Raw genomic sequence first — 12,086 nt, 5'->3', positions numbered from 1 at the left:
CATTTCTACACCAACACCCACCGCCTCTAGACCGGCACCCACCTCTACACCCACACCCACACTTTCTACACCAACACCCACATCTACACTAACACCCACCTCTACACTGATATCCACCATTTCTACACCGACACCCACCTCTACACCGACACCCACCTCTACACTAACAGCCTCCATTTCTACACCGACACCCAGCACCTCTACACCAACACCCAACTCTACACTGACACCCACCTCTACACCAACACCCACATCTACACCGACACCCACGTCTACACTGACACCCACCTCTACACCGACACCCACCATTTCTACACCGACACCCACACTTTCTGCACCGACACCCACCTCTACCTTGACATCCAGCTCTACACTGACACCCACCTCTACACTGACCCCCACCATTTCTACACCGACACCCACCTCTACGCTGACACCCACCTCTACACCATCACCTACCTCTACACCGACACCCACCTCTACATCGACACCCACCTCTACACCGACACCCACCTCTACACCGACACCCACCCTTTCTACACCGACACCCACCTCTACGCTGACACCCACCTCTACATTAACAGCCTCCATTTCTACACCGACACCCACCACCTCTACACCAACACCCACCTCTACACTGACACCCACCTCTACACCAACACCCACCCTTTCTACACCGACACCCACGTCTACACTGACACCCACCTCTACACCGACACCCACCATTTCTACACCGACACCCACCACCTCTACACCGACACCCACCTCTACGCTGACACCCACCATTTCTACACCGACACCCACCCTTTCTACACCGACACCCACGTCTACACTGACACCCACCTCTACACCGACACCCACCATTTCTACACCGACACCCACCATTTCTACACCGACACCCACCTCTACACCGACACCCACCTCTACACCGACACCCACCATTTCTACACCGACACCCACCACCTCTACACCAACACCCACCTCTACACTGACACCCACGTCTACACTGACACCCACCTCAACACCGACACCCACCATTTCTACACCAACACCCACCACCTCTACACCGACACACACCTCTACACTGACACCCACCATTTCTACACCAACACCCACCTCTACACTGACACCCACCTCTACATTAACAGTCTCCATTTCTACACCGACACCCACCACCTCTACACCAACACCCACCTCTACACTGACACCCACCTCTACACCAACACCCACCCTTTCTACACCGACACCCACGTCTACACTGACACCCACCTCTACACCGACACCCACCATTTCTACACCGACACCCACACTTTCTGCACCGACACCCACCTCTACCTTGACATCCAGCTCTACACTGACACCCACCTCTACACTGACCCCCACCATTTCTACACCGACACCCACCTCTACGCTGACACCCACCTCTACACCATCACCTACCTCTACACCGACACCCACCTCTACATCGACACCCACCTCTACACCGACACCCACCTCTACACCGACACCCACCCTTTCTACACCGACACCCACCTCTACGCCGACACCCACCTCTATGCTGACACCCACTTCTACATCGACACCCACCATTTCTACACCGACACCCACACTTTCTGCACCGACACCCACCTCTACATTGACACCCAGCTCTACACTGACCCCCACCATTTCTACACCGACACCCACCTCTACTCTGACACCCACCATTTCTACAGCAACACCCACTTCTACACCGACACCCACCATTTCTACACTGACACCCACCTCTACACCAACACCCACATCTACACCGATACCCACCTCTACACCGACACCCACCTCTACACTGATACCCACCTCTACACTTACACCCACCATTTCTACACCAACACCCACCTCTACACCGACACCCACCATTTCTACACTAACACCCACCTCTACACCAACACCCACCATTTCTACAACGACACCCACCTCTACACTGACACCCACCTCTACATTAACAGCCTCCATTTCTACACCGACACCCACCACCTCTACACCAACACCGACCTCTACACTGACACCCACCTCTACACCAAGACCCACCCTTTCTACACCGACACCCGCGTCTACACTGACACCAACCTCTACACCGACACCCACCATTTCTACACCAACACCCACCACCTCTACACCGACACCCACCTCTACACCAACACCCACCATTTCTACAACGACACCCACCTCTACACTGACACCCACCTCTACATTAACAGCCTCCATTTCTACACCGACACCCACCACCTCTACACCAACACCCACCTCTACACTGACACCCACCTCTACACCAACACCCACCCTTTCTACACCGACACGCACGTCTACACTGACACCCACCTTTACACCGACACCCACCATTTCTGCACCGACACCCACCACCTCTACACCGACACCCACCTCTACGCTGACACCCACCATTTCTACACCGACACCCACACTTTCTACACCGACACCCACCTCTACCTTGACACCCAGCTCTATACTCACAGCCAACTCTACACCAACACCCACACCTACACCGACACCCATCTCTACACTGATACCCACCTCTACGCTGACACCCACTTCTACACCGACACCCACCATTTCTACACCGACACCCACCCTTTCTACACCGACACCCACCGCTACATTGACACCCACCATTTCTACACTGACCCCCACTTCTACACCAATACCCACCATTTCTACTCTGACACCCACCTCTACACTGACACCCACCTCTACACCGACCTCCACATCTACACCCACCACCATATCTGCACTGACCACCACGTCTACACCGACCACCACCCGAACGACCACCACCAGCACGACGTCTACCAGCACCATTCCTGCAGGTCAGCATCCACCTCTTTTCCATCCTCCCTCCCCCCCCTTCCTCGCTTGTCCACTCCTCCTCCTAGGCCTCCATCACTGCCCCTCTTCCCCATTCTGCCTGGGGTCTCCTCACGGGACCCCCACCCCTGGCTGCCCCCTGACATCTGCTCTCCCCGCAGTGGTCTGCCAGAACGGAGGCACCTATGACTCCATCAAGTGCCTCTGCCTCCCCGACTTCTACGGCCCCTCGTGCGAGTTCTTCAGCGACTCCATCACCACTGAGATCCGTAAGTGCGGCCTCCCCCCAGCCCACGGCCTCCGCCTGGCCCTGGCCCCCCCACGCTCAGCCCCCTCCTGCCTCCCGCAGCCATTGAGGGGACGATCATGGCCAATGTGGAGCTGGTGGTGACCGTCACCAACTTCGACTACACGGAGGAGCTGCAGGACCCCCGCTCGGAGGCCTACGAGAACTTTGAGAAGCAATTCCGGCAGGAGGTGAGGTCTGGGAGCATGAGGGGAGGCTGGGCCCCATGAGGGGAGGCTGGGAACCTGAGGGGAGGCTGGGAGCGAGAGGGGAGACCAGGGTGCACAAGGGGAATTAGGGAGCACAACAGGATACCAGGAGTGAAAGGGGAGGCAAGTAGTGAGACGGAAGGCTGGGCCCTGTGAACGGAGGCTGGGAGCATAAAGGGAGGCCGGGAGCACAAAGGGAGACTAGGTTGTGCAAAGGGAGGCTGGGATGCGTGAGACGATTTTGGGAGCAAAAGGAGAGGCTGGGCTGCATGAGGGGAGGCTGGGCCCCATGAGGGAAGGCCAGGCCACACCACACCCATCCTCACGGCACCCGTCGCCCTGGCAGATGGCCAAGATCTACAGCTCCGTGCCCGGCTACGAGGGCGTGAAGATCCTCCGCATTGTGCCGGCAGCCTCCAGCAGGTGGGGAGCCCGGGTGCGCAGGGCTGGGGGAGCCTCCGCGTCCTCCCCCGTGGGCACCGGCCTCAACGTGGACCACGAGGTCATCTTCAGAACCACCGCCAGCCCCAACCTGACCGAGGAGTTCCAGAGCAAGACGAAGGAGTTGGTGCAGAAGCTTCAGGAGACTGCCGACAGCCAGGGCGACTGCGAGAACGACTCCTGTGGGTGTTGTGTCCTCCCCCCTCGCCCCCCGACCCCTCGGGGAGGCCCCAGAGAAGGGTCCCTGACAGCCTCTCTCTCCCCGCAGCCATTGTCTGCTTCAAGGTGCCACCCAGTCCCATCATCAAGAACATGACGGAGTCCACTTCATTTGACGGTGAGGCCTGGGTGGCCAGGGTGCCCCCACAGACCTCCCCATTCACCCCCTGAGCCCACTATGTACCCCACCAGCCCCTATACACCCCACCACCCCATTTGACCCCCTCCTGTGCCCCCTCCTCAGCACTGTGCCAGCAGCGGGCGCCCGTCGGCTACCAGGACTACTACTACGCACAGAACACGAGCAGCACCATCCGCTGCGTCACCAACTGCACGGCCAACATGCCCGGCACCATGGACTGCCACCATGGCGAGTGCCGCGTCACCCGCACCGGGCCACAGTGCTTGTGAGTGCCACCACGCGTCCCTCTGTGCACACCCCCGCCCCCCTGGGAGCATCGGGCCTGACCCTTCTTTGTCCCTGCAGCTGCCGGGATGAATCGCTCTACTGGTACACGGGCACCCAGTGCTCTGGGCGTGTCAGCAAGGTGGCCACCGGGTTGGGGGTGGTGATCACGGTGCTGCTCGTCGCCTGCATCACCCTTGCTGTGCTGCTGGTGATACGGAAGAAGGGCAGGAAGAGGTAGAGGGGCAGGGATTGTTGGTGTGGATTGGATTAGGTTGGTTGGGTTGGTTGGGTTGGGTTGAGGTGAGTTGGGTTGGGGTGGTTTGGTTTGGATGGGTTGGGGTGGTTAGGTTGGGTTTAGTAGGGTTGGGTTTAGCTGGGTTGGATGGTTTTGGGTCTTCTGGGTTGGTTGGGGTGGTTGGGTTGGAAGGGATGGGATGGGATAGGATGGTCCGGGGTCTTTTGGGTTCGTTGGTTGATGACGGACACGTGGGCTGGTGGCAGACACCTGGGCTTGGTTGGGGTTCACAATGGGGTTGTTGGCGGACATCTGGGCAGGCCGGGGGGGGCACAGCCCCCTCCTCTGTCCTCCTGCCCCCTCCGAGCCCCCTGGCGCTGTCCCCCAGGAACGCTTCGGCCACCGTTGAGGAGAGCTGGTACGAGAACGATGGCGGCACCTGGACGGCATCCGATGGCTTCGTCCTCAGCAACAGCAACGCCACCTACCCAGGTTGGGAGGGCTCCGGGGGGCAGCACTGGGGGGGGGGCGGTGGGACCACAGCTGCTCCCCCAGCCCCACTGCTCACCCAATCACCCCCCACGCATGTCCCCAGCAGGAGGCAGCCTACGGAGCTTCACGGCCTCGCTGGAAGGGGTGAACACCGACATCCCGGTGGGTGCCCCCAAGACACATCCCCCGCCCTGCACCCACTCTCCACCCCTCAGCCCCTCCAGACCCATCTCACCTCTGTCCCCTTCTCCTTCTCTCCACCCCCCCAGATGCAGATCGCCAGACCCTCACTGAGGCCCCAGCTGTGACCCAGGTACTGAGAGATGTGGGGCAGGGGAATGTGGGGTGGGAACACAGGGTGTGGGGCTGGGATGGGGGCAGGGGGGTGTGGGGCAGAGCGCTGTGGGGCGGGGGGATGTGGAAGCCAAGAATCTTCTCAATGATTCTCCTCCAAGGTCTTCGCTTGCTCCTCCTCACCTCATTGCTGACCAGCACTTCCAGAACCTTCTCAACGATGTTGATTCCAAGGACGATGTTGCCTTCTCCTCACCTCGGTGCCCACCAGCACTTCCAGGACCTGATCAACGATGCTGATTCCAAGGACAATGTTGCCTCCAGCTCACCACGGTGCCCACGGAAGTAAACTGGGAAGAAGCAGATGTGGCTGGGAACAATTTGGGAAGTCTCGGCCAGGAGTCAACCTGGGGAGACCCAACTGGGAGACACAACCATGGCTGGAAATGCTCTTGGAAGACACAATCATGACTTGAAATGCACTTTGAAGAGCAAACCATGGCTCCAAATGCTTCTGGAAGACCCAACCGCGGCTGGAAATGCTCTGGGAAGACCCAACCATGTTTGGAAGCAATCTGTAGGACCCTGGCAGAGCTGGAAGTGGCCCAGGACAGCCCAGCAGTGACTGGAAATGGGCTTGGCAGGACCTGGGTGCGTTTGTTTGTTCAGCGAGGAGGAGGAAAGACCTGTGTTTGCAGATCCTGGCAGTGAGGGACAGGATTCCTGGCCAGCGCCTGCCCATCCCACTTATGGATGGGCAATCCCAATAAAAATTCTGTGCATCCCAACAAAAATTCTGCTGCTGCCACTGGCCCCACGCCAGCCATGGTCACAGGGGACGTCGGGGCCATGGTGGGAACTGCCCAACTGCGGCCCCCTTGGGGCTGCAGCTGCTGGGGTCCATCTGGGTCCTTCTGGGGGGTCTCCACCAGTGGTGGGGGCGACCAGAACCCACAAATCCCCAGCCCCAGGTCTCAAATTTGAGTCAGATTTGCCCCAGATCCCCCCAGCCCTACAGGTCCTGGCAGCTCCCTGGGCTTTGGCACCAGCAAATGGGAGACGTTGGGGACAGGGGATATGGTGGATGGAGATGGGGGGCACCAGGGATGGGGATGGAGATGGGGGACATCAGGAATGGGGGGACATCACTGATGGGGTTGGGGGACACCAGGGACGTGCTCCCAAATTGCCCCAAATGCCTCAAAAATGGACACCAATTGCCCCAAAGTGGCCACAAAACACTCCTAAATGTCCCCAAATCTCCCCAAACAGCCCCCAAATGCCCCAAACCGGACCGGAAATGGCCCGAAAGTGGACCCCTAGACAGCCCTGGAATAGAAAAGCCCCAAAGTGCCCCAGAATGGCCCCAAAGCAGCCTGAAAGTTGGACCTGGAATTGACCTGAAAAAAAAAAAAACCCACAAAATATCCACAAATGGCTCCAAATGGCCCTATATGGACTCAAATGCCCCAAATGGCCCCAAATTGGACCTGGAATGGATCTGGAATAACCCAAAATGCCCCGAACAGCCTCAGATACCTCAAACACCCCCAAACTGGACCTGAAATCCACCCAAATGGCCCCAAAACTGGACCTGAAGCCCCAAAGACCCCCCAGATGTACCCGAACAGCTGAAAATGTCCCCTACGATGGCCCCAAAACACCCCAGAATGTCCATAGTTGTGCCTATCACCCAGAGGTGCCAGCCTGATGGTGATGCCCTGTCCCGTATCTCCTTTGTCCCTTGTGCTGGGAAGGGGAGGGGGTGGGGGTGGAGGGGTGCAGGGTTGGGGAAGGGGTCAACCCCCCCCACTACCTCCCATGCCTCCCTGCCCCCCCCCCCGCCCCCCAGCACCATGGGGTGCTGTGGACAGGGGTTGGGTGGTGGCACCCATGGGGGCGCCCTTTGGCAGGGGATGGTGGCACCGTGTCCTTGTCCCCATGGTTCCCACGGGGAGGGGTGGAGGGAACACGCAGGGCTTGCGTGCCAGCACGGGGGGGGCCCCCCTTTTTCCGCACCGCCGCCCTGTGCTAAAATTAGCACCGGTGTCGCCTCGGTGTCACCCGTGACACCCTTAGGTGGCATTGACGTCAGCGGCTGAGGCGTGGGTGGGGGCAAAGTCCAGGAGGCTCTGCAACTGCCCCATAAGGGGCGGGGGGGGCAGGGGGGGGGAAGGGGAGAAACGGCCTCGGTCTCCCTGTGTGTGTGTGTGGGGGGGACACACACAATGGGACATGATGGGACGTGAGGAGGGGGTCCCCGGGGGGGTGTTCCCCAATGGGGGGGGGGGTGGTGGTGTCCCAGGTGGGTGCTGTCTTGTGGGTGAGGGTCTCATGGGAAACAAGGATGGGGAGGGGGCTATGGGGGGGAGGGGTGTCATGGCTGGGGGGCGTCCCATGGGGGTCTTGAGGAGGGGTCCCCACAAGATCTCCCCCCCGCCCCCCCACAATTCACAGGGCATGTTTTCTGCACTGTAATGTCCCAAATGACCCCAAATCCCATTTTTTTTTATTTTTTACTTTTTTAAATTTTTTTTTTTAATGGGGAACGTACCACCTTGAAATGCTGAGGTTGGGGGCACTTTTCCAGGGACCCCTACCCCCGCTCCACCCCCCCATACTCTCTCCCCCTTTTCCCCAAGGAATGCATGTTGGGAGCATCCCAGTACAAATGAGTACAAACCAGTGCCACCAGTGACTTGGTAGTTATTTATTTGAATTGGAGGGGGTCCAGCCCTACGCATGAGGGAGAGGGCGTCCTGGCCCTTAAAGGGAACTGGGGGGGGGGGGGAGAGGGCACCCCGGAAATGACATCATGGCCCCCCCCCCCAAGTGAGGTCATCACCAGGAGAGCAGGGCCAGGACCTGTTTGTGCAATCAGAGGTGGGGGCCAAATGAAGTGCTACAGGAAAGGTGGGGGTCGTGACCTTAAAAGGGAGGGCCACGACCCCCAACTTGAGGTCATGACCCCCCCCCCACAAAAGCAGGGGGGGTATCCCACAGTGCTGTGCGGGTCCTGGGTTGGGGGGGGCAGCCTCCTGGTGTCCCCCCCTCCCTGCTCAGAGCTGCGTGGCGATCCTCTCTGGCCTCTGCATTTGGACCTGGAGGGGGGTATTTTTTGGGGGGGGGGGGGGAGGGGTCCCATGGTGAAGCTGTGAGTGGGGACGGGGGGGGGGGGGTGTCGCGTTCCCTCCCCTCACATGTCCCTCCACCTGTGACCCCCCCCCCCCCCCCTTTCCCACCCCCCCCGGGGGGGGTGGGGGGACCCACTTGTACCGAGGCGTCCACGGACTTCAGGTCAACACATATTGTATAATGGGCACCTGTAGGGCAATGGAGCTCCATGGGGGTGCTCTGGGTGGGGGGGTCCCTCCCCCCCCTCCCCCCCCTCCCCCCCTTCACCCCATTGTACCTTCATTTTGGATGACGAAGCGCCCTGGGCAGGCTCCAGTTTTCGTTCACTTCCTCATAACAGTGCTCCTTGTCCTCGCTCAGGTCACTGGAACTGGAACGGGATGGGATGCTGTGGGGCTGTGACACTGGGGGGGGGGGAATGGCAGGAGGCCCCGGGGGGGCCAGGAGGCACCAGGGGATCCAGGAGGCACTGGGGGGGCCAAGCCTCGACCCATTGGGGCCACCAGAGGTAGTGGCCAAGCAGCATGGATGGGTGTGCTTGAGGACCTCCACGGATGGAGACTCTACAACTAGAGACTCCATGGGTGGAGGACGTCCATAGGTGGAAGGTCTACTACGGACAGAGGATCTCAACCACCGCCTGGGCTCTCCCGTCCATCCACCTCTCCCCCACCCCACCACCCACCCACCCATCAGCCCTTCCTCCAGGTCCCTTCTCGTGCCCACCACCTCCTCCCCCCCAGGCCGCAGGATCCCCCCACCTCTCAGATGACTTTGGCCTCTTAGCCCTGAAGAGGAAGATGGCGAGGATGAGGATGACCAAGAACAAGGCCGCCACGGCCACGCTCAGGCCCACGGTCATCTTGCTGACCCGGCTCTTGCACCGATCATCCTGGTACCAGTAGAGGTTGGTCTCGTGGCAGCTGGGGGGAAGAGCATGGTGTTGGTGAGGCCAAGACACCCTGGCAGGGCCTGCGGGCCGCAGGTAGTCCCCTCCATGGCCACCATGACATCTCTGCAGCCCTTACAAGCACTGGGGGCCGCTCAGGGTGAGCTGGCACTGCCCCTCATTGCAGTCAATGAAACCGGCGGTGTTGGCCGAGCAGTTGGACACGCAGCTGAGGCCGCTTTTGGTGGTGTTGGGGTAGTAGAAGTCCTCAAAGCCCTTGGGTGCGACCTGGCGGCAAAATGCTGCGGAGGGGGATGGGGGTTGGCCAGGGGGAGATGCCCCTGGACCCCCACCCATGGTTTACCGCAAACAACCCACCCCACGGGCTCACCCATTGCATTGAACTCAAACGAGGGTTGGGTGATTGTCACTTCGGAGGCGTTGAAGCAGAAGCTGCCTGGGAAGGAGAGGGACAGGCTGCTTGGAAGAGCCCCCGGGCCTCAGGGGTCCTCAGGGCCACAACCCTGTCCCTGGAGGCCCCAACTCTGCCCCAGGCCTAGGCCCGAATGGATCCCCAGGGCCTCAACCATGTCCAGGAGTCCCCAACCCTGTCAAAAGGGCCCTAAGCCTGTCCCCAGAGGCCAAAACCTCATCCCCAAGGCCTAGGCCCGAACGGTTCCCCAGGGCCCAAACCCTATCCTCGGAACACTTCAACCATGCCCCCAAGGCCTAGGCCCAAAGGGGTGCCAAGGGTCCCAACCCCGTCATGGAGGGCCCCAACCCTGTCTCTGGGGGGTCTCAACCCCATCATGGAGGACCCAACCACTTCATGGAGGACCCAGGCCTGTCCCTGGGGGGTAGAAGCTCACTGTTGTCAGTGCAGTTTTCCTGATGGGCTGCTGCTTGGACAATCTCCTCCTTCACATTCTTGGTGACGTTATTGATCTTCTCGGTGGTATCGGTGGTCACCAGCAGAGCGACGATGATGGCGTGATCCACCACGATGCTGCCCGGCCTGAGGGGACACCCCAATGCCCATTGGTGTAGCCTCAAAGCCAGTTGGAGCACCCCAATATCCCCTCATCATTGACCAGCATGAGGCCAGTTGGGGCACCTCAATGGCAATCGGAGCAGCCCAATGCCCACTGGAGCACCCCAGTGGCAGTTAGAGCACCCTGAAACCCTCTCCGAGAGACCAGCAGCCCAACACTCACGACAGACTCAGGATCTTGATGCCCTGGTAGCCTTCAATGTTGCGGTAGAAGATGTCCATCTGGAAGAGAAGGAGGCTGCAAGCCGGGTATCTTTGCCCTGCTCCTTTTCCTCACACGTTCCTTCCCCACCTTGGGGTCCCCCCAAAACAAGCACACCCCTAACGAGGATGGAGAAGACCCCATGGGGGAACGAGCAGCGTCCCACCTGCTGGGTGAAGCTTTGGACGAAGTTCTGGTAGGCAGTAGAGCTTTCGTTTCGGAGGTCCTCGGAGAACTCCTGGTTGGTGACCCGCAGCTCCACGCTCATGGACACGTTGGTCTCTTTGGGGGAAGGCAGGAGATGAGACTCAGGAGCAGGAGAAGACAACCCCAGCACCCTGGGCATTGCTGCTGAGCCCTGCAGGGCACTAATGAGCCTTAATGGCCCCAACTGGGCTCACCTGGGACCTCCAGCCTCTGCTTATTGCTGCAGGGGGAACGTTTAAGGGCAGGCCCCCAGCTCTCTGGAGTTGTGCTGAGGGGGGACCCACTCCTGGGCTGCTTCTGTCTGCTGCTTGGACCTCAGCTGTGGTCCCCTGCCCTGCCCTATGTTTCTCCCTGCACCTTTGGGTGCTGTGAGAGCTTGTGGTGGTTGGGGAACTCCTTGCTCGCATCTTTTGGTGCTCCAGGACAAGGCACTGGTTGGACAACACCTTGCCCACACCTTTGGGTGCTCCATGATAACACCCTGTTTAGTGAACTCAATGCCTACACCTTTGGGTGCTGTGGGTTCATGCCCTGCTCAGAGATCATGCCCTCCCCATGAAGAAGCCCCCTCCTGCTTCTCCCCAGAAGATTTGCCACCCATGGTCTGGAGGGGGACGCAGAGGGCTCCATACTGGCCTTGGTCTCGATGCTGCTCTCGCCGTAACTGCAGGTGTTGCCTGTGTATCCCGGGGGGCACACACAGTGGCCGTTGACCCAGGTGCCTCCATTTTCGCAGACCCCTGGAAAAGACCGGGTGAGGTGGGGCTTGGAGGTGCAGGGCAAGGAACCTGCTCTGGGGGCAGCCAACGGTGGGAGGGTGTGGTACCTGGGGTGGTGGTGGTGGTGGTTGGGTGTGTGGTGGTGGTGGTAGTGGTGGTGGTTGGGTGTGTGGTGGTGGTGGTTGGGCGCATGGTGGTGGTGGTGGTGGTTGGCCTTGTGGTGTTGGTGGTGGTCGGGCTCATGGTGGTGGGGCTCGAGGTGGTGGTGGTGGTCGGGCTCATAGTGGTGCTCGAGGTGGTGGTGGTGGTCGGGCTCGAGGTGGTGGGCCTCAAGGTGGTTGTGGTGGTTGTGGTGGTTGGGTTTGAGGTGGTAGTGGTGGGTTTGGGGCTTGTCGTAGCGGTGGTGGTGGTTGGGCTCATGGTGGTGGTTGTTGGGCTC

The 12,086-nt window shown here is 59.9% G+C and overlaps 2 protein-coding genes across 2 annotated transcripts; one reads left to right on the top strand and one right to left on the bottom strand.

Moving 5' to 3' along the window:
* Nucleotides 1-3,004: 3,004 nt before the first annotated feature.
* On the top strand, nucleotides 3,005-5,097 carry LOC310888325 (mucin-17-like). The gene is made up of 3 exons (XM_083814918.1): nucleotides 3,005-3,336; nucleotides 3,701-4,132; nucleotides 4,259-5,097. The coding sequence occupies exons 1-2, from the start codon at nucleotides 3,226-3,228 to the stop codon at nucleotides 4,109-4,111; spliced, it is 522 nt and encodes a 173-aa protein (XP_083671044.1). The 5' UTR covers nucleotides 3,005-3,225; the 3' UTR covers nucleotides 4,112-4,132; nucleotides 4,259-5,097.
* Nucleotides 5,098-8,858: 3,761 nt separating this feature from the next.
* On the bottom strand, nucleotides 8,859-10,418 carry LOC310888297 (mucin-3A-like; the record flags this gene model as incomplete). The annotated part of the gene is made up of 4 exons (XM_083814891.1): nucleotides 10,338-10,418; nucleotides 9,608-9,925; nucleotides 9,341-9,502; nucleotides 8,859-8,949 (listed from the first exon to the last, which is right to left on the bottom strand). Exons 2-4 carry the CDS (start codon nucleotides 9,823-9,825, stop codon nucleotides 8,859-8,861), a joined length of 471 nt encoding a protein of 156 aa, XP_083671017.1. The 5' UTR covers nucleotides 9,826-9,925; nucleotides 10,338-10,418.
* Nucleotides 10,419-12,086: the final 1,668 nt, after the last annotated feature.

This window comes from Anser anser (genome assembly GCF_964211835.1).
Source record: "Anser anser genome assembly, chromosome: 33".
Taxonomy (NCBI): Eukaryota; Metazoa; Chordata; class Aves; order Anseriformes; family Anatidae; genus Anser; species Anser anser.
The sequence above is the reverse complement of the archived record's forward strand: the minus strand, read 5'-3'. Positions and strand labels throughout refer to the sequence as shown.

Bases quoted from the DNA above. Each gene is read 5' to 3' on its own strand.
- LOC310888325 (XM_083814918.1), top strand. From the start codon at position 3,226: ATGGCCAATGTGGAGCTGGTGGTGACCGTCACCAACTTCGACTACACG. The intron at 3,337-3,700 runs GTGAGGTCTGGG...TCGCCCTGGCAG, and splicing joins AGAAGCAATTCCGGCAGGAG to ATGGCCAAGATCTACAGCTC.